Raw genomic sequence first — 22,491 nt, 5'->3', positions numbered from 1 at the left:
CACTTGCTGCCAAGGCCCTTCGACGCTCCCACCCCGAAATGACGACATGGCTAGTGAGGCTGACAGTCTTGTTGTAATTGGGAGGAAACGGGCCGCAGCACATTTGGCAGATTGAGAGTCATCTGCAGCCAGAGTTGGGGTTGTGTAGGCAGCCAAAGGGCTCAGGGCCCCTTGCCTCACATGGTGAAGAGAGGAAGAGGTAAATTTTAACCCAGATGGGAAAGTTGGTCCCTGGGGAAGTTTCACTTCCTCTCCTCACTCTCAGGAAGGTGGGGAAGGGCATCATCTCCCCTTGCTGCCAGAGTTGAGAAAGGCTGGGGAGGGTTTATAAAAATCTCCAGTGGAGACAACCTCCCCGAAGAGCCCTCCAGTTGGCCTCTGCTCCCTTCCAGCCACTTCACAGCAGAGTCCAAATCCAGAACCGTGTGTTTCATGGGCCTGAGGATGGTGAGGGGAGGACAGGGTGGCCAGAGGCAAGGAGTGGGAGATCAGGGGCAGTGGCCGTTCTTAGCAGTTCCAGGGAAACAGGGCCTTTCTCCCAAGCACCCTGCACAGGCTCAGTGGCAGCTCTGGCCACCTGCCCTCCCAGGAGGGTTCCAAACCCCCACGGAATGCCTCAGCGTTGGAGAGGGTTCAGGCAAGGAAGACCACGAAGATGATGAAGAAGACAATGAGGATGAGGAAGATTTTGACCATAAGCCACCGGTTGGACGTGACCGACTGGAAGTACTTGAGGATCTCCGAGTGGGCGGCCTCAACGTCCAGCTGGGCTCCTAGCACGTTCTCGTCGATCCTGGAGAGAGGGCCGAGAGGAGGGGAAAAAGAGTGACACTTGATTAAAAGGAATGCTGTTGAAATGTATTTTTGTGTGTGTGTACATGTATTTGTAGATGGGAGAGCTCTGGGAGCTCCCATTGTGGCACACAGTAGGTTAAGAATCCGACTGCATCGGCTCGGGTCACTGCAAAAAACACGGGTCTGATCCCCAGCCCAACGCAGTGGGTTAGGTTAGAGGATCCGGCATTGCCACAGCTGAGGCTTGAATTCAACCCCTGGCCCAGGAACTTCCATATGCTGTGGGTGCAGCCGTTTAAAAAAGAAAAGAGGGGAGTTCCCATTGTGGCTCAGCGGTTAATGAACCCGACTAACATCCATGAGGATGCCAGTTTGATCCCTGGCCTCGCTCAGTGAGTGAGTTAAGGATCTTTTGTTGTCGTGAGCTGTGGTATAAGTCGCAGACGTGGCTAGGATCCTGTGTTGCTGTGGCTGTGGTGTAAGCCGGCACCGACAGCTCCTATTTGACCCCTAGCCTGGGAATCTCCATATGCCGTGGATGCAGCCCTAAAAAGACAAAAGACCAAAACAAAACAAAAAAATATATCTATATTACCCTTCCAGAAAATGCTCTGGAAGGGTAATATAAACAAATCTTGGCTCTGGTTTGAAAATCAGCTCTGTAGCATATGACCCTAAGCCAGTCACTTAACCCCAAGTCTCATTTTCCTCAACTGCAAAGGAGAAAATTCAGATAACACAAACCACACCTCTCTAGCTGCTGTCAGTCTTAAATGAGTAGAGTGCCTAACTCATACTAAAAGGACCCAAAATGTTAGTCATTATAATTTTTTGCACATCAGTATTTATGGATTTTTCTCTGATAAGCAGTATTGCCTTTGTAATAACGGGGGAAAGGTCACAGGCCATTATGGTCAGGAAACCCTGGTTCTGAGTGAGAAAGGAAGAAAAACTTGATGATACGGACAGAAAGGAGATAAAGAAAAGCCCCAGGGGAGTTCCTGCTGTGGCTTAGCAAGTTAACTCAACATAGTGTCTATGAGGAGGCAGATTCGATCCCTGGCCTTGTCAGTGGGCTAAGGATCCCGTGTAGGTCTCAGATGTGGCTCAGATCTGGCATTACTGTGGCTGTGGTGTAAGCCAGCAGCTGTAGCTTCAATTCAACCCCTAGCCCAGGAACTTCCATATGCTGCAGGTGCAGCCATAAAAAGAAAAAAAGAAAAGCCCAAGGGAGTTCCCTGGTAGTCTACCGGTTAAGAACTTGGCATTGTAACTGCTGTGGCTTGAGTTCGATTCCTAGCACGGGAACTTCTGCGTGCCACAGGCATGGCCAAAAAAGAAAGGAAAAGAAAAGAAAAGCCCGATATTAGAACATGTCTCTCAGGATATAGAGAAGTCCTCAGAAGAATGAATGGCAATCTCTTGAGAGGCTGCTGAGGAAAATAAAACATTTCCCAGCTAACGTGCATGTGCAATCCTGAAAACGAAATATGAACCCTGGTCTTTGCAAAGGGAGTCGCAGGGAGCAGAAACCATCGTGCGCTGTGAGGACAGAAAAGTTGGTGAAGGCTGGGAATCAAGTAGGCAAGTGAGAGGAAAGGCTGGGCTGGTGACTGCAAGTCCAAGGTCCTGGGAAGGTGGTCACGAGACTATCAGGTAATCTCTGGCCAAACACTGGAGCATGAATTGTATGATTCCCTGTTTATGTCAGAGAAGCTAACAAACGTATCAGGTTTCCCAGCTTTGGGCTATAATTACATTTCTCAGTGTGGATGCATTTGTCATCCCATAGCCAATAAAGCTCATTCACACTGACAATCATAATGGCTCTGCTTAACAAAAATGGAAAAGCAATCAAATCAATCTGGCATATGGAAGATTTTTATTTTATTTTATTTTTTTGGCCATGCCTAAAGCATGTGAAAATTCCCAGGCCAGGGACTGAACCTGAACCACAGCAGTGACACAAGTGGTTGCAGTTCCAAGGGAACTCCTAAAACATTTCAAATGGGAGACCGTGAATGAAAACTAATACAAGGGAAATCTAGGGGTGATAAAATTAGGCATCAGTGGGATATTCAGAGGAATCAGTAGGGGAGTTAAAAGTCAGAAAGGAATGGGGAGAAAATAATGACTTGGGAGGGAAAAGACTGAGGAAAACAGAGAGGAGAACAGTTCGCAACGTTTTACAGAAAGAAAACCATAGAGGGAAGTAATTAAGCAATAAGAAGCTGGAGTCTTGCTGAACACAAAGGATGGATGATGAAACTGCTATCAGAGGCATGGACAGCCAGAGGACGAGAAGGTAAGTATAAGGTGGGAATGACAAAAAAGGAGTTTGATGGAAGAAGATAGAGAACTCAAGAACTAGAAGGACTATTTGACCATCTGACCGTGCCTAGGAGATCTTGGATTTTAGTTCTTTTGGCTTCAGTTTCCCCAAAACGTCATAATTACTGAGAGTAACTGGATCATGTTCAGTGGATACAGAAGCTGCCTTGAAGTAGCTCCTAGTGGCCAGAAATCTGACTGTAGTAAAGAATAATGATGGTGCAAATCAACCATAGTAAAATAAATTAGTTAAAAAAGAATGATATTAGTAATTTTTAAAATTACTATTTACTATAGTAATTTCATTGTTTTATTTTATTTTTGCTTTTTAGGGCTGCACCCGTGGCATATGGAGTTTCTCAGGCTAGGGTCAAATTGGAGCTGCAGCTGCTGGCCTATGCCACAGCCACAACAACAGCAACTTGGGATCCTAGCCGAATCTTTGACCTACACCACAGCTCACAGCCAACGCTGGATCCTTAACCCACTGCACGAGGCCAGGGATCAAACTGGCATCCTCATGGATACTAGTTCGTTAACCACTGAGCTACGATGGGAACTCCTATAGTAATTTTATTTTATTTTTTGTCTTTTTAGGGCCGAGCCCACTACATGCAAAAGTTCCCAGGCCAGGGATCGAACCTGAGCCTCAGCAGTGACAATGCCAAATCCTTAGCTGCTAGGCCACCAGGGAACTCCTCTAGAGTGATGCTTTGAGTCCCTATGAATGTCCAGCTCCTTAGCCCTATGATGATCCATGCCTGACTCATTTGTGAGAATGAGTATGGCAAAATGGTAATTTTCTAATTTCTTCTACATTCATTAGCTGACAGAAGGAGCTTTCTCTCTTTAAAATTACTATAGAGGAGTTTCCATTGTGGCTCAGTGGGAACTCCTCTACAGTAGTTTGTGTTTTTATTTATTTTTTTAATAGCAGTTTTTTTGGGGACAGGAGTGACCAAAAAAAAAAAAAAGTGTCATTCATTCCACAGATGACTTGGTTTGATGGTCACCACCTTCAACAAATGACTAAACTTGGCATCACCAATGCCAAGAGGTAACCTCATCAAGTGCCTACCATAGGATCATCTATAGCTAGCCCCAAATATTTAACTTAATCACAGGTAAAACAGTGCACAAGTACACTGGCAGGCCTTTGAACAAGAGGCACTGGCCTCTAAAAAGAAAGAAAATATCACACATACATACACACAAAAACAAAAGGCAGATGAAGGCTTTAACAATCAACTGAAATGTGTGAATGCTGCCTGGGTCTTAAATGTAAGGAAAAAAAGCTAAAACTATTTCTTTAGAACAGTTGGGGAGGTTTGAGTTTAGATTGAGTACTGGATTTGCTGGAGACCTGTTAATTTCTTAGGCTTTGTAATGGTACGCATATTCAGGAGAATACCTATTCTTGGCAGATGCATGCTGAAGTATTTGGGGATAAATGTCATGATGTTTGCACTTAGATTTAAAGAAAATTTTCTTTATTATGGTTGATTTACGATGTTGTGCCAATTTCTGCTGCACAGCAAAGTGACTCAGTTTTATATATATATATGTATATATATGTGTGTATATATATATAAACATTCTTTTTTATATTATTTTAAATGATTCAGAAAAAAAGGGCAAGAGGAAGCAAATGTGATCAAACGTCAACAGTTGGTGAATCTATGTGAAAGGTACACGGGTGTTCATTATCCTCTCGGCTTTCCTGTGGTTTGAAAATCTTTGTCAAGTTGGTGGGAAAAAGAAAGTGACTAACTCTAGATGGGCAGTTTTTATACCTTACAAGGAAAAAGAAGCACCTATAGATCATCTCAAAAAAGCAAATTCTTAGGTCTCACATTCAGTGATTCTAGGGTGGGGCCCATGAAACTAACATACTGAGAACTTTGGACTAAATCAGTGGTTTCTAAGGAGGGTGCTTAACTCCAGGTTCACTGGCATTCCCAGGAAGCAAACACGAAGAGTAGCCATGTCTATTTGGAAAATATCATTCTTTCAAATTTCAATTTCTTGTTCACATCACTGTCCACAAGTTTTCTCTCCTTTGTTATTCCCCTTTTACGTTTCCAAGCCATTCAACTGAAATTGCTGGCACTGATTCAATTAACCAGAGCCCCCGGATCCAATTAACACCTGAGGATCCTTAACTCATGCTTCCTTCTCAGGGGCATCAAGAAATAGCCACTCCTTTCTCCCTAAAATTCCTTCCAGCTCAGCTTCTAAGAACACATCTCTGCTTTCTCCTCATCTTCGCAGTCTCTCGGACACATTCTTCCCTTTATCACAAGTGCCTGGAATCCACAGGGATGTATCCTATCCTTATTCTCACTTTACCCACTGTCCTTGGGTGGTCTTATCTATCTCATGGTTTCTCCTAGAAGCTGCTGGCTCCCAAGTCCTTATCTCTAGCTTAGCCCGCTTTCTGAGCATCAGACTAGGGGTCTTTGGCTTGGGAAAGACCTTCGCTTTCACAATGTCTGGAGCAAATCTCATCCTCCTCAGCCAGCATCCTCTTGTGTTCCCTCCCTATCCCTGGATCCAGGAGGACTAGCTCCCAGCAGCAACAAACATTTGCTAAACCAATAAAAAAAGGAGTACTAACACTGAAAAGGGCTTAAGACACTCTCAAGGAAGACTAGAATGTGAAGCTGCATATATGCTATAACTTGAACTACTTAAAACACATATGCATTGGGGAAAGAACCCAAATTATCTTTTATAAATCTGTTTCTTGGAATCTACAATAATATTTTTTCCTTTTTTTTTTTTTTTTTGGTCTTTTTAGGGCCGAACCCATGGCATATGGAGGTTTCCATAGGCTAGGGGTCGAATCAGAGCTGTAGCGACCTACACCATAGCTCACGGCAACACCGGATCCTTAACCCACTGAGCAAGGTCAGGGATCAAATCTGTGTCCTCGTGGACACCAGTCAGATTCGTTTCCATTGAGCCACGATGGGAACTCCATACAATAATATTCTAATATTTAAAATACATAGTAGCCTGAGGAGCTACAGTGTTTATGGCCTAGCTCAGCAAGGGATTCCTTAGGTTTCAGTTGAACCAGCTAAGAATCACTCAATTCTCCCGATTCTAGGACCAAGACAGCTGTATCCACAGCTCTTTCAAAATATTGAATTAGGAGCTCTGGCTGTGGCCCTTATGGGATTGGCAGCGTCTTGGGAGTGCTAGGACGCAGGTTTGACTCCCTGGCCTGGCACAGCGTTGCCACACCTGTGGCTTAGGTCCCAATTGTGGCTTGGATCTGATCCCTGGCCCTTGAACTCCATATGCGGGGGTGGGGGTGGGGGACGCCACAAAAATAAATAAATAAATAAATACAACTGCCCAATTAAATACATGAGGCTGTTCAATGCATCGGCGCCAGGAAACCTGCTTTACACAAATGCAGGTGTTCACCCAGTTTCACATGATCAACAACCAAGAGTAAAGGCGCTTTACTAGGTGCTGTGGGGAATAAAGATCAACCAGGACTGGATGTTGCCTAGAGGCAGAACAAGTGGGTGGGAATGTGTGATCCTGTGGATTCCTCAAAATTCCCACACCTCTTCTCCCCATTCTCTTTCTTTCTTTTTTTTTTTTTGTTGTTGTCTTTTTAGGGCCACATCGGTGGCATATGGAGGTTCCTAGGCTAGGGGTTGAACTGAGCTACAGCTGCCGGCCTACGCCACAGCCACAGCAATGCCAGATGCGAGCTGTGTCTGCAGCCTACACCACAGCTCATGGCAACACCAGATCCTTAATCCAGTGAGCAAGGCCAGGGATCAAATCTGCATCCTCATGGATACTAGTCAGATTTGTTTCTGCTGAGCTACGACAGGAACTCCTAGTGGCCTATCTTCCCACTGAACTGAGAAGACTAAAGTAGTCTGAAGAATTGGCCAAGGTTAAAGATAAATAAATAAATAAAAGGTTCCCGGGAGTTCCCATCGTGGCGCAGTGGTGAACGAATCTGACTAGGAACCATGAGGTTTTGGGTTTGATCCTTGGCCTTGCTCAGTGAGTTAAGGATCCGGTGTTGCCATGAGCTGTGGCGTAGGTTGCAGACTAGGCTCGGATCCCGAGTTGCTGTGGCTCTGGCGTAGACCGGCAGCAACAGCTCTGATTAGACCCCTAGCCTGGGAACCTCCATATGCCCCCTGGAGCGGCCCTAGAAAAGGCAAAAAGACCAAAAAAAAAAAAAGGTTCCTGAACTTCTCTTCTGGCTCAGTAGGTTAAGGATCAGCATTGTCACTGCAGTGGCTCAGGTTGCTGCTATGGTGCAGGTTCCATCCCTGGCCTGGGAACTTCTGCACACACACACACAAAGTTTAAAAAACATAGGTTCCTAGTCTCACTCTTGGATACTCTGATTCTACAGATATGAGTGTTGTGGACTGCCACGGAAGTTCCCAGGCCGGAGATAGAACCCTTGCCTCAGTGGAGACCCAAACCTCAGCAGAGATGCTGGATTCTTAACCCAAGTGCCACAGCAGGAACTCCAGTAAAATATATTCTTGTAGCTTATTTATTTTATATATAGTCGTTTTCAGCTCTTAAACCCCTCCCCTTTCCCTCTCCCCATCAGCAACCACTAGTTTGTTCTCTACATCAGTAAGTCTGTTTCTGTTTTGTTATGCTCATTCGCTTTTTTCTTTCCATTTTTTTTTTTTTCTTTTTATGGCTACACCTGTGGCATATGGAAGTTCCCAGGCTAGAGGTCGAATTGGAGCTGCAGCTGCTGGCCTACGCCAAAGCGGCAGCACACCAGATCCGAGCCATATCTGTGACCTATGCCACAGCTTGTGGCAGCACCAAATCCTTAGCCCACTGAACAAGGCCAGGGAGTGAACCCACATCCTCATGGATACTAGTTGGGTTCTTAACCTGCTGAGCCACAACAAGACCTCCCCCATTTTTAAATTGGGTTGTTGGTGTCTTTTGCTGTGCAAAACTTTTAAGTCCCATTTATTTTTGTTTTTGTTTCCTTTGCCTTAGGAGACAGATGCAAAAAAAAAATTGCTATGATATGTCTAAGAGTGCCTATGTTTTCTTCTAGGAGTTTTATGATTTCCAGTCTTACATTCAGGCCTTTAATCCACTTTGAGGTTACTTTTGCGTATTTTGTGAGATATACTTTTGTATATTTTGTATATGGTATGAAAAAATGCTCTAATTTCACTCTTTTACATGTAGCTGTTTGGTTTTCCCAGCACCACTTACTGAAGAGACACTCCCTATTGCATATCTAGGCTTCTTTTGTTGTTGACTTTTTTTTTTTTTTTTTGGCTGAGCCCACAGCATATGGGCCAGGGATGGAACCCACTCGACAGCAGTGACAACGCCTGATCTTTAGCCTGCTGAGCTGCCAGGGAATTCCCTCCTTTGTCACAGATTAATTGACCACAGTGCATGGGTTTATTTCTGAGCTCTCTATTCTTATAAGTACCACGCGTTAACCAATTGTGTGACTGGAGCTACTGGGCTCTCTATTTTGTTTCACCGAGGTGTCTGTTTTTGTGCCAGTATCATACTATTTGGATTACTGTAGCTTTGCAGTATAGTCTGAAGAACAGGGAGGGTGATATCTCAAGCTCTATACTTCCTCAAGATTGTTTTGGCTATTGTTGGTCTTTTGTGTTTCCATACAAATTTTTAAATGATATGTTCTATTTCTTTGAAGAATGCCATTAGTGTCTGCACTGAATCTGGAGATTGCCTTGGGGAGTATGGCCATGTTAGTATTAATTCTTCCAACCCGTGAACATGGTAGATCATTCTATCAGTTTGTGTCCTCTTCAATTTCTTTTCTTTTTCTTTTTCTTTTTTTTTTTTTTTTTTTTTGTCTTATTGCTATTTCTTTAGGCCGCTCCTGCAGCATATGGAGGTTCCCAGGCTAGGGGTCGAATCGGAGCTGTAGCCACTGGCCTACGCCAGAGCCACAGCAATGCGGGATCCGAGCCGCGTCTGCAACCTACACCACAGCTCACGGCAACGCCGGATCGTTAACCCACTGAGCAAGGGCAGGGACCGAACCCGCAACCTCATGGTTCCTAGTCGAATTCATTAACCACTGCGCCACGACGGGAACTCCCTTCAATTTCTTTTCATCAGTGTCTTATAGTTTTCCAAGTACAGGTCTTTCACATCCTTAGGTTTGTTCATAAGTATTCTTTCTGATGAGATAGTAAATGAGTTTCTTTCTTTTTTTCTTTTTAGGTCTTCTTTTCAAGAAGTTCCCAGACTAGGGGTCAAAACGGAGCTGCAGCTGCTGGCCTATGCCCACAGCCACAGCAATGGAGGATCCCAGCCACATCTGCAACCTACACCACAGCTCACAGCAACACCAGATGCTTAACCCACTGAGCGAGGCTAGGGACTGAACCCACATCCTCATGGATACTAGTCAGGTTCACAACCCACTGAGCCATGACGGGAACTCCCTAAATGAGTTCCTTAATTTTTCTTTTTTTTTTATGACCACACCCATGGCATACGGAAGTTCCTAGGCCAGAGATGGAATCCGACCTGCAGCTGCAATCTATGCTGCAGCTGAAGCAATGCTGGGTCCTTTAACCCAGTGTGCTGGTCAGGGATTGAACCCATACCTCCACAGTGGCCTGAGTTGCAGGTGGATTCTTAACCCACTGTGCCACAGCAGGAACTCCTTTAATTTCTGTTTGTTTGTGTATAGAAATTCAACAGATTTCTGTATATTAATTTTGTATCCTGGAACTTTACTGAATTCATTGATGAGCTCTACTAACTTTTCAGTGGCATCTTTAGGATTTTCTATGTATAGTATCACGGCATCTGCAATGCTGACAGTTTTACTTCTTCCTTTACAGTTTAGATTCCTTTTATTTTTCTTCTCTGACTGCTGTGGCTAGAAATTCCAATATTATGTTGAATAAAAGTGGCATTCCCATTGTGGCTCAGCAGAAATGAATCTTGACTAGTATCCATGAGGACGCAGGTTCAATCCCTGGCCTCGCTCAGTGGGTTAAGGATCCAGTGTTGCCGTGAGCTGTGGTGTAGGCTGCAGACACAGCTCACACCTGGCACTGCTGTTGGCTGTGGCATAGGCTGGCAGCTGCAGCTCCAGTTTGACCCCTAGCCTGGGAAGCTCCATATGCCTTAGGTGCCACCCTAAAAGACAAAAAAGTGGCAAGAATGGGCATCTTTGTCTTGTTCCTGATCTCAAAAGGATGTACTTTCAGCTTCTCACTGATAAGTATGTTAGCTGTGGCCTTATCATATATGGCTTTTATTATGTTGAGATATGTTCCTTCTATACCCACTTTGTGGTGAGTTTTTACCATAAATAGATGTTGAATTTTGTCAAAAGCTTTTTTCACATCCATTGAGACGATCATATGATTTTTGTTCCTCAATTTGTTAGAGTGGTGTATCGCACTGAAGATTTGTGGATGTTGAAACATCTTTGCATCCCTGGGATAAATTCCCATTTGATCATGGGGTATATTTTTAATATATTGTTGCATTCAGTCTTCTAATATTCTGTTGAAGCTTTTTGCATCCATGTTCATCAGTGATACTGTTCTATAATTTTATTTTCTGTGATATTTTTGGTTTTGGTTTCAGGGTGATGTTGGCTTCATTCCTTCCTCTGCAATTTTTTTGGAATAGTTTGAGGATTAGGTGTTAACTCTTCGCTAAACTTTTTTTTTTTTTTTTTTGTCTTTTTTGCCATTTCTTGGGCGGCTCCTGCAGCATATGGAGATTCCCAGGCTAGGGATCCAATTGGAGCTGTAGATGCTGGCCTACGCCAGAGCCACAGCAACACGGGATCCGAGCCGCATCTGCAACCTACGCCACAGCTCACACCGCCAAGTCTTAACCCACTGAGCAAGGCCAGGGATCAAACCCACAACCTCATGGTTCCCAGTCAGATTCGTCAACCACTGCGCCATGATGGGAACTCCTTCTCTAAACATTTTGTAGAATTCATCTGTGAAGCCTTCTGGTCTGGAACTTTTGCTGGGATTTTTTTGTTTTGTTTTTGATTATGGATTCGGTTTCATTACTGGTAATTGGTTTGTTTCCCCCCCCCCTTTTTTTTGCTGTGCCTGTGGCATGCAGAAATTCCCAGCCCAGACATCAAAACTGTGCCACAGAGACAATCTAAACCACAGTGGTGATAACGCTGGATCCTTAACTAGCTGAGCCACTAAGGAATTGTGTGTGTGTGTGTGTGAGTTCATACTTTTTATTTCTACCTCGTTCAGTCTTGGAAGATCAATTTGTTCACTGCTTCTAGGTTGCCCATTTTACTGGCATCTAGTCTTTAATAGTAAGCTTTTTCTTTTCTGGCCATACCCACAGCATGTGGAAATTCTTGGGCCAGGGATCAAACCTACGCCACTGCAGCAACTCAAGCAGCTGCAGTGACAATGCCGAGATCCTTAAGCTTCTGCACCATAAGAGAACTCCCTGAAGTGAGTCTTATATATAGGTAGCACATATATGGATCCTGTTTTTGTATACTTTCAGGCAATCTATGTCTTTTAATTGGAGCATTTAGTTCATTTACATTTAAAGTAATTATTGCTGTTTTGCGATTGTTTTTACGTTTCTTTTTTGTTCCTTCTTTTGTTCTCTTCCCTCATGATGTGATGTCTATCTTTGGCATCATATTTGAATTTCTCTTTTTTGTGTATCTATTATAGATTTTTGGCTAATGGGTACCATGAGGTTTATATATAGCAACCTATATATGTGTGTGTGGTTTTTTGCTTTTTGGGTTTTTTTGTTTTGTTTTGTTTTGGCTGCAACCACAGCATGTGGAAGTTCCTGGGGCAGGGATCAAACCCAGTCACAGTAGTGATAACGCCAAATCCTTAATTGCTAGTCCAGCAGGGAACTCCCTATATGTGGTTATTTTAAGCTGCTGATCTCTTAAGTTTGAATGTATTTTTACACCCCTCCTCCAGAGTTACTGTCTTGAAATATTTTACATCTTCTTGTTTTGTGAACCCCTTACTTATTGCTGATAAGATGACTTTACGACTTGTCTTCAAATTTTCCTACTAGCTTTGTAAGTGGTTGATTTATTACCTTTACTATATATTTGCCTTTACAAATGAGCTTTTTCCTTTTGCAGTTTATGATTTTAGTCGTGGCCTTTTCTTTTTTACTCAGAGAAGTCCCTTTAATCAATCTTTTGTAAAGCTGGTGTAGTGGTGTTGAACATTTTTAGCTTCTGCTTGTAAAAAATTTTTTACCTCTTCATCAAATGTTGAATAAAAGCCTTGGCAGTTAACGTATTCTTGGCTGAAGTTTTTTTTTTCTTTTCTTTTTTTTTTTTTTTTTTTTTTTGGCCATGTCCCAGGCATGTGGAAGTTCCCAGGCCAGGGATCGAATCTGTACCATGGCAGCGACCTGGAACACAGCAGTTACAACACCAGGTCCCTAACCCAGAACTCCTGTAGATTTCTGTTTTTAGTCACTTTAAATATATCATGCCACTCACTTCTGACCTGCAGTTTCTGCTGGAAAACTCAGCTGATAGCCTTATGGGAATTTTCTTGTATGTAACTTGTTAGTTTTCCCTTGCTGCTTTTAATATTCTCTTTATCTTTAATCTCTGCCATTTTAATTAGAATGTGTCTTGGTGTGGTTCTCTTTGGGTTGATCCTGTTTAGGACTCTCTGGGCTTCCTGGACCTTGATGTCTTTTGGGAAGTTTTCAGCTACTATGTCTCCAAATACTTTCTCTGTTTTTTTCCTCTCTTCTGAGACCCTAGAAGGTGGATATCAGTACACTTAATGTTGTCCCAGAAGTTTCTTAAATTGTGCTCAATGCTTTTTTTCTGCTCAGCATCAGTGATCTCCACTATTCTGTCTTCCGACTCACTGGTCCATTCCTCTATATCATTTAATCTACTGGTGATTCCTGCTAGTGTGGTTTTCATATTAGTTATTACATTTATCTGTTTGGTTCTTGTTTATATCATCCGACTCTTTGCTCAACTTCTCACCATGTTCAGCCATTCTTCTCCTGAGTTCCTTGATCACCTTTACAATCATTGCCTTCAACATCTCTTTTTCCTTTTGGCTGTGCCCATGGCATGCACAAGTTCCCAGGCCAGGGACTGAACCCAAGCCACAGCAGTGACAATGCCAAATCCCCAACTGCTGGCTACCAAGTGACTCCATCCTTAAATTCTTTATCAGAGGGTTTGCCTATCTCCACTTTACTTAGTTCTTCTTCTGGGGTTCTATCTGTTCCTTTGATTGGAACGTGTTCCTCTGTCACCTCATTTTGCCTAACTGGCTTTTTTTGTTTCTGTGTATTTGGTACGTTGGTCATGTTTCCTGACCTTAGGGAAGTGGCCTTTTTAGGAGATGTCCTCTGAGTCCCAGCAGTGCATGTCCCTCTGTTCACCAGAGCTACATGCTGTAGGGGTGCCCAGTATTGCTTGGGCCCTTCTGTGGCAGTGGGGCTGACTGGACATGGGTGATCTGGTAGGCGTGGTCTGGTTACTTGCCAGGCCCTGCCTTGTGTGGAGGCTGCCAGCCACTGCTTGGTGAGATCTTTATTTTCCCATTTTATGGCAGCACCTCTGGCACAAGGACGTTCCTGGGTTAAGGGTGGAATGGGAGCTGTGACAGAGGCCTACACCACAGCCATGGAAAGACCAGATATGAGCTGCATCTGCAACCTCCACCACACCTTGCAGCAACGCCAGGTCCTTAAGCCACTGAGCGAAGCTGGGGATCAAACCCACATCCTCATAGAGATAACATCAGGTCCTTAACCTGCTGAGTCACAAAAGGAACTCCAGATCTTCATTTTTTATAAGCTCTAAAGGGGGTTCTTTTTTGTTGATGTGTCTTTTTAGGGCCACACCCACAGCTGTGGAAGTTTCCAGGCTAGGGATCAAATCAGAACTGAAGCTGCTGGCCTACGCCACAGCCACAGCAACACCAGATCCACGCCATGTCTGTGACCTACACCACAGCTCACGGCAATGCCAGATCTTTAACCCACTGAGCAGGGCCAGGGATCATTACCACTGAGCCACGCTGGGAGCTCTGGGGGTTCTTATGAACATCCAGATTTGGCAACCACTAGTTAAAAGGATGTTTCTGTACTTATTCAACTATTAGGTGTTGAGCACCAGACATTCATAAGGTTCTATGAGTTCATTTGTCTTGGTCCCTCCCCCAGCATCTGTTCAACATATTCTGCTTTCCCAGCTAGCAATACCTCGTCTTAAATCCAAGTCCCCCACTCATGCATTGATCCCACTTCCTCTCACTTTCTTTTTTTTTTTTTTTTTTGTCTTTTTTTGCTATTTCTTGGGCTGCTCCCACGGCATGTGGAGGTTCCCAGGCTAGGGGTCCAATCGGAGCTGTAGCCACCGGCCTACGCCAGAGCCACAGCAATGCGGGATCCGAGCCACTTCTGCGACCTACACCACAGCTCACGGGCAACACCGGATCGTTAACCCACTGAGCAAGGGCAGGGACCGAACCCGCAACCTCATGGTTCCTAGTCGGATTCGTTAACCACTGCGCCACAACGGGAACTCCCCTCTCACTTTCTCAAGGACATAACTTTAAGAATTCTTCCCCATCTTGCTATATCATCAATTTCTATTTTTCTGTTGCATCATTCCCATTAAAATACAAATATACTTTTATTTTCTCCCTTTTTTAAAAAACAAAATCCAAAGCCTTTTATCTCCTACTGGACAAGTGAACAATCTGAATACTAAAAATAATTATTATCCTAACTAACTGTAATACAGAACAATAAAAACCTTGGAGTTCTCGTCGTGGCTCAGAGGTTAACAAACCCAGCTAGTATCCATGAGGACACGGGTTCAATCCCTGACTTTGCTCAGTGGGTTAAGGATCTGGCATTGCCGTGAGGTGTGGTGTAGGTCGAAAATGCAGCTCAGATCTGGCGTTGCTGTGGCTGTGGCCAGCAGCTACAGCTCTGATTCAGCCCCTAGCCTGGGAACCTCCATATGCTGAGGGTGCAGCCCTAAGAAGACAAAAAAAAAAAAAAAAAAAAAAAAGCAGTAAAAATCTTAAGCTGATAATGATAATAAAAAAAGAGGAAGAATTAAACAAAACAAAACCTCCTTGGTCACTACCATGGCATCTAATCCACAAACTATTTACTCTGAAAATACAGCAAAATAATTAAAGTTTTATCCAGCCTGATTAAGAGGAACTTCAATTCTCTGCCATCAACCGTAAAAATGTTTTCTTAGGTCATCTCCCAAGGCAAGAGAAATAAAAACAAAAATAAACCAATGGGACCTAATCAAACTCACAAGCTTTGGCACAGCTACAGAAACCATTAAAAAAAACGAAAAGATAACCTACAGCAACGGAAAAAATAGTTTCAAGCGATGCAACCGACAAGGGCTTAATCTTCAAAAGATAAGAACGATTCATACAACTCAACAACAAAAAATAACCCCATCGAAAAAGAGGCAGAAGACCTAAACAGACATTTCTCCAAAGAAGACAGACGGATGGCCAACAGGCACAGGAAAAGGTGGTCGACATCACTGATTATTAGAGAAATGCAAATCAAAACTTCAGTGAGGCGCCACCTCACACTGGTCAGAACGGCCATCATGAATAAACTGACAAATAACAAGTGCTGGAGGGGGTGTGGAGAAAAGGGAAACCTCCTTCACTTGGAGGGAATGTAAATTCATACAACCAACCACCATGGAAAACGGTATGGAGGTTCCTCAGAAAACGAAATATAGAACTGCCATATGACCCAGCAATCCCACCCCTGGGCATATATCCGGAGAAAACTTTCATTGAAAAAGATACCATGCATCCCGACGTTCACTGCAGCACTATTCACCATAGCCAAGGCATGGAAACCACCCAAAGGTCTGACAGATGAATGGATTAAGATGTGGTACCGGGAGTTCCGGTTGTGGCTCAGAAATAATGAACCTGACTAGAACCCATGAGGGACCTGGGTTTGATCCCTGCTCACTCCGGGGGGTAAAGGATCCAGTGTGGCCGTGAGCTGTGGTGTAAGTGGCAGATGCAGCTTGGATCCTGCGTTACTATGGCTGTGGCGGCTATAGCTCCGATTCCATCTGCAGCCTAGGAACTTCCATATGCTGCTGGTGCGACCCTAAAAAGACAAAGAAAAAAAAAAAGATGTGGTACATATACACAATGGAATACTACTACTCAGCCATAAGAAAGAACAAAACAATGCCTTCTGCAGCAACATGGATGCAGCTAGAGATTCTCATACTAAGTGAAGTCAGAAAGACGAATACCATGTGATATTCCTTATACGTGGAATCTAAAATATGAAACAGATGAACCTATCCACACAACAGAAACAGACTCACAGACACGGAGAACAGACTTTTGGTTGCCAAGGGGGAGGGGGATAGAGGAGGAAGAACCAGAAGTTTGGGGTTGGTGGATGCAAACTATCACATTTAGAATGGGTAAGCAATGAGGTCCTGCTGTGCAGCACAGGGAACTCTATCCGATCACTCATGATGGAACATGATAGAAGAAGATAACATGAGAAAAAGAATACATGTGTGTGACTGGGTCACTCTGCTGTAAAGCAGAAATTGACAGAACACTGTAAATCAACTATACTTTAATCAAAAAATTTTTCTTAAAAAAGAGGAACTTCAGCTCATGCGGTTAATAAAAGAAAGCTCTTTTTTTCTTTTTCTTTTTTTGGCCACCCCTCAGCATATGCAGTTCCCAGGCCAGGGATCGAATTTGAACCACAGGTGCACATCGCTGTACACCACATCTGTAGCAATGCCAGATCCTTAACCCACTGTACCACAAGAGAACTTCAGATGTCACTTCCTTTCTTTTTTTAGAAAAAACTTTTTTTTTTTTGCTTTGAGGGCCGCACCTGTGGCATATGGAAGTTCCCGGGCTAGGTGCTGATTTGGAGCTGCAGCTGCCGGCCACAGCCACAGCCACAGCAATGCGAGATCTAGCCGCATCTGTGACCTATACTGCAGTTTGAGACAATGCCAGATCCTTAACCCACTAAGCAAGACCAGGGAACAAACCCACATTCTCATGGAACTAGTCGGGTTCTTACCCACTGAGCCACAATGGGCACTCACTCTTTTTTTAAAAAAAAATCCACACCTTGGACACATGGAAGTTCCTGGATCCAGGGACTGAATCCGAGCTGCATCTGTGGCCTACACTGCAGCTGCTGCCTATGCTGCAGCTGGGGCAACCCCAGATCTTTTAACCCACTTCGTGGGGCTGGGGATCAAACCCACAACTCTGTAGTGACCCAAGCCACTGCAGCTGGATTTTTAACCCACTATGCCAGATGTCACCTTCCTGATAGGGTCTACCACAACTATCCTCTTTTTTTTGTTTTTTTGTCTTTTTTGTTAGGGCCCTACTCGCGGCACATGGAGGTTCCCAGGCTAGAGGTCGACTCAGAACTGTAGCTGCAGGCCTATGCCACAGCCACAGCAATGCCAGATCCAAGCTGTGTTTGTGACCTATACCACAGCTTACAGCAATGCAGGATCCTTAACCCACTGAGCAAGGCCAGGGATCGAACCTGCATCAGATTCATTCCCACTAAGCCACAACAGGAGCTCCAATCCTCTTTAAATATACAACTTGCCCCTCCATGCCTATTAGTTTACCCCACTCTACTTTTATTTATGGATTTATCACTGGACAAAAATATATTCTGGACTATTTATTATGTGAATTTTTAACTATCTATCTCCCCTACTATGATGTAAGTTCCACAGAGGCAGGTTTGTCTCTTTTGACCTTGGCTGTACCCTCCGTAACTCACTGAATGAACACCAAGTGCCAAAAAAGAGGCACAGATACTCTCAGGCAGTAGCAGCGGAGGCCACAGGAGCAGAAACGTCTTCCGTGGGTGGGCTCTGCCTCCCTCCCTCCGGTCTCCCCCTGTACCTCTCTGTTCCCGTTCACTGCTTTCTAGCTGTGCTAGCCTTCTTGATCCTTTAATACAGCAGGACTGTGCCGCTGGAGGGCTTTGCTCTAGCTGTCTGCGCTGCCTAGAATACTCTTTGCCCCTCTCTTTTTTTTGGCGTTTTAGGGCCGCACCCACAGCACATGGAAGGTCCCAGGCGCAGGGCCAAATCAGAGCTGTAGCTGCTGGCCTACACCACAACCACAACAATGCAGGATCAAAGCCACATCTGCAACCTGCACCACAGCTCACAGCAATGCCAGAGCCTTAACCCACTGAGTGACGTCAGGGATCGGACCTGTGTTGTCATGGATACTAGTCAGGTTCTTTTCCACTGAGCCACGATGGGAACACCTCTTTCCCTCTCCCTTGCATGGCTGGATCCCTCCTGCTGTTCATGCCTCTCCTTAAATGTCGAGTCGAGTCTTCAGAGCAGCCTTCCCTGCCACCCTATCTGACATACCTCCGCCGACACTTTCTCAACACCTCGTCCTACTTTCTCGGTATAGCCCTTTATCACTACCCGAAAATTTCTTTAAATTCTTTTTTTTTGCTGACTCCACTGCATGAGGAAGTTCCCAGGCCAGGGATCAAACCTGTGCCACAAGAGAACTCCTTGTCAATTCTCTTTAATAGCTCTCCTCACCCACCTTGGTAAATTCTGTATGAAGACAACAAAGTAAGCCTCACGAAACAGATGTAACTGTCTGTTCATCCCCACATCCCCAGCACCTAGCACAGGGCCTGGTGGGAAACAGGTGCTCAGTCAACACTTGTCGAGTGAACAGAGGGAGGTGAACTGACCCTGGGGGTGGACAGGGTTCACCCTCTCTTCCAAAGGGCATCAAGCTGCCCCTGGGGACCTTTAGGATGCCAACCCCCGAGGGTTAAAGAGAGGAAGAGTCTCACCTCTGAATGGTTTCTTCCTGTTCCTTAACCATGTGTGCCAACTGCTGGAAGATGGAGCCAAGCTCCACAATTGTGGACTCAATGTTCTGCATGGTGTCTGCCCGGGTCTGGATGTAGGAGTCCTTCAGAGGGAGAGAGTGCACATGAGCCCTGGGAGCTTCCTCAGGGCGGGGCCTGCCTCTTGAGGGCCCTCCCTCTTGCCATTCCACCCACGGCACATTCCAAACGCTTGCTTGTGGCCCACGGAGGAAACCAGAGGAGCTACTCCTCCCCCGCTCAGAGCCTGGGTACCTGCTCATCAATGAGCTGCAGCTGCTGGCTGGTCCTAGAATCCATCATGTCAATGGCCACGTCCCCAGAGGCTCGGGACTCTGCCCCCAAAACCACAGCACCGCCCCCTGGGGGAAGAAAGAAGACACGGCACTCCTTAGTGGTTAAAAGGTTCAAAGCCCACATGCTCTGGATTTGAATCCCAGCTCCGGCAATTACTAGCCTTGTGACCCTGGACGTCTCTGAGACTCAGTTTCCTCAGCTATAAAACGGGGGATAATAATAGCTGCTTTCTCAAAGGGTGGTTGCCAAAATTAGATGATGGAATGTAAATAAAATGAACAGGTGCACAACAAATACTAGAAACTGTTGGAGTTCCCATCGTGGTGCAGCAGAAACGAATCCGACTAAGAACCATGAGGTTGAGGGTTCGATCCCTGGCCTTGCTCAGTGGGTTAAGGATCTGGTGTTGCCATGAGCTGTGATGTAGGTCACAGACATGGCTCAGATCTGGCGTTGCTGTGGCTGTGGTGTAGGTCACAGATATGGCGTGGATCCCACGTTTCTGTGACTGTGGCCTAGGCCAGCAGCTGTAGCTCCAACTGGACCCCTAGCCTGGGAACTTCCATATGCCAAGGGTACAGCCCTAAAAAGCAAAGAAAATAAAAATAAAAATAAAAAATACTAGAAACTGTCATTCTTGGAGTCCTATCGTGGCTCAGTGGGTTATGAACCCAACTAGTACCCGTGAGGATGCAGGTTCAATCCCTGGCCTCGCTCAGTGGGTTAAGGATCTGACGTTGCCATGAGCTGTGGTGTAGGTCACACACTCGGTTCAGATCCCACGGGGCTGTGGCTGTGGCGTAGGCTGGTGGCTGCAGCTCTTACTCCGTCCCTAGCCTGAGAACTTCCAGATGCCGTAGGTGTGGCCCTCAAAGAAAAAAAAAAAGAGAGAAACGGTCATCCTTCTGAACTTGACTTCTCACCCCAACGGTGAGAATGAATGTGGGAGACCAGGTGTGGACTGCACATCCCACCCTCAGCTTTGGCCTCTGAGAGATCAAGCCGAGCACCGTCCTTGGCCCTCCTTTCTCCTACCCAACGCCTGCCTTAGAGGGTACCCTCAGAGCCGGAGTAACGGCGCCTTACCCCCAAGGCTCCCTGCGCTGCCTGTGACTTACCGAGGTGGTTGGGCGCGAGGGGCAGGGCTGACACGGGTGCCCGGGAGAACTGCTCCCGCCGGCTCCTCTGCTGCTTCAGGTTCTGGGGTTGGGGAGGAAGGGGAAGCGCCTGAGGCCTCTGGAAGGCCGGCGTGTTAAAGAGACCCCGCCTGCGGCCCGTGACCACCCCGCCCTTCCCTTCCACTTGTCCCTTTCCTGTTTCCCTCGGGGACCCTCATCCCCAGACTCCTAGCCCCCTACACAGCTCCTTCTCACCTCTGTCCTCACTTCCAAAACTGATTTGAAGTCATTGGACATGGAGGCCAGCTTCGACTGGAAGGAGAGGAGAGAGGGTCAGCCAGAGGAGACAACAACTGTCCGCCTTCTGCCTCCCCCGCTCCCGGGTCCCACCTGCAGGGAGACCACAATGGTGTTGGAATGCGTCTGCAGGTGCCGGCCGCTCTGGCTGCCCTTGGCTCTCACGAAATCCTGAAGCTGGGCGATTTGCTTGTTGAGGCTATTGATGTCCTGGTGAAAGAGGAAGCAGAAAAACTTGAGTATCCACTGGGAGGGAGGGGGGTGTCCTCGGCCAGCGTCTCCCCCACATGGACATCGCTGGCAGGGACGGCAAGGTGGGCATTTCTAGCAGGGGTGATGGTATCTCCGACACTCAGACCAGAAAGGCCTGCTGGGACGGTCCGAGCTCTGGCGTTTGCTCTGGCTCGGTCCCTGCAGAGGAGAGCCAGAAGGAGGTGGTGACATTTGTAAATAACTGAGCTGCTGACTCCCTCCACCCGGCGGCCCCACCCCCACCCCTGCTGTGAGGCCAGGCGCATGGCCACAGAACCCCTTAAAAGGCCCAAATCTCTGACCCACAGCACACTGACCAACAGCGGGGCTGGGGCAGGACTCAGGAGATGGAAAGAGTCAAAGGCAGCATGGTTTCCCAGGAGCAATCAATAAAATTTTTACATACAGAATGCCTTCTAAAAATTACTGCTGGAGTTCCTGTCATGGCTCAGCGGAAATGAATCTGACTAATATCCAGGAGGACACAGGATCCCTGGCCTCACTCAGTGGGTCGGGGATCCAGCATTGCTGTGAGCTTTGGCTCAGATCTGGAGTGGCTGTGGCTGTGGCGTAGGCCGGCACCTGCAGCTCCAATTTGACCCCTAGCCTGGGAACCTCCATATGCTGTGGGTTCAGCCCTAAAAAGACAAAAAAGAAAAAGAAAAAGAAACAAATAATTAATAAATATTACTGTTGCGGGGAACAGCTGCAGCTCCAATTTGACCCCTAGCCTGGGACCCTCCATATGCTGTTTGTGCAGCCCTAAGAAGACAAAAAATAAAAATAAAAATAAATAATAAAATTTAAAAAATTACTAATGTGGGGAGTTCCTGTGGCTCAGTGGTAATGAACCCAACTAGTATCCATGAGGAAATGGTTCAATCCCTGGCCTCGCTCAATGGGTTAAGGATCCGGTGTTGCCATGAGCTGCAGTGTAGGTCCCAGATGCAGCTCAGATCCTCTGCTGCTGTGTCTGTGGTGTAGGCTGGCAGCTGCAGCTGCGATTCAATCCCTAGCCTGGGAACTTCCATGTGCCGCAAGTGGGGCCCTAAAAAGACAAAAAAGAAAAAAAAGAAAGAAATAGGCTAGAAAAAATAACTAGATCAGGCACCTTCTGGAGTCCTGCTGACAGCCCCCCCCATTAGTACCCCCCCAATTGCTATCCCATTCCAACCATTCTTTCAGGATGCCGGGACAATTTCCACTGCTGATTGGTCTGTCTCTTTGGAGTTAACGGAGTCTCCTCACAACCATGTGTCCAAAACTGCATTCCAGCTTTCCCCCCTCCACCAAATCTCCCCAAGAAGCTCAGAAAATGGCACCACTTCCCACCTAGGTATCTGAGCTAGAAGCTTCTCTTCTTTCTTTCTTTCTTGTTTTTTCTTTAGGGCCGCATTCGTGGCATATGGAGGTTCCCAGGCTAGGGGTCTAATCGGAACTGCAGCTACTGGCCTACACCACAGCCACAGCA

The 22,491-nt window shown here is 45.8% G+C and overlaps 1 protein-coding gene across 4 annotated transcripts in view; it reads right to left on the bottom strand.

Annotated features, from left to right (window-relative positions):
* Window positions 52–22,491, bottom strand: part of STX5 (syntaxin 5) — a 30,809-nt gene continuing 8,369 nt past the window's right edge. For 2 of the 4 annotated variants that reach the window (XM_021079989.1, XM_013994189.2), the window contains 6 exons: window positions 20,862–20,978; window positions 20,727–20,783; window positions 20,472–20,553; window positions 19,312–19,418; window positions 19,021–19,142; window positions 52–793 (listed from right to left, as the gene is read on the bottom strand). In XM_021079989.1, coding sequence (XP_020935648.1) covers window positions 634–793; window positions 19,021–19,142; window positions 19,312–19,418; window positions 20,472–20,553; window positions 20,727–20,783; window positions 20,862–20,978 — 645 coding nt within the window. In that variant the 3' untranslated portion in view covers window positions 52–633. The remainder of the gene's footprint in view (window positions 794–19,020; window positions 19,143–19,311; window positions 19,419–20,471; window positions 20,554–20,726; window positions 20,784–20,861; window positions 20,979–22,491) is intronic. The other 2 variants (XM_021079995.1, NM_001243381.1) reach the window with 1 other exon arrangement.

This window comes from Sus scrofa, chromosome 2 (assembly GCF_000003025.6).
Source record: "Sus scrofa isolate TJ Tabasco breed Duroc chromosome 2, Sscrofa11.1, whole genome shotgun sequence".
Taxonomy (NCBI): Eukaryota; Metazoa; Chordata; class Mammalia; order Artiodactyla; family Suidae; genus Sus; species Sus scrofa.
Note: the sequence above shows the minus strand (reverse complement) of the source record. Positions and strands in the feature narration are given on the sequence as shown.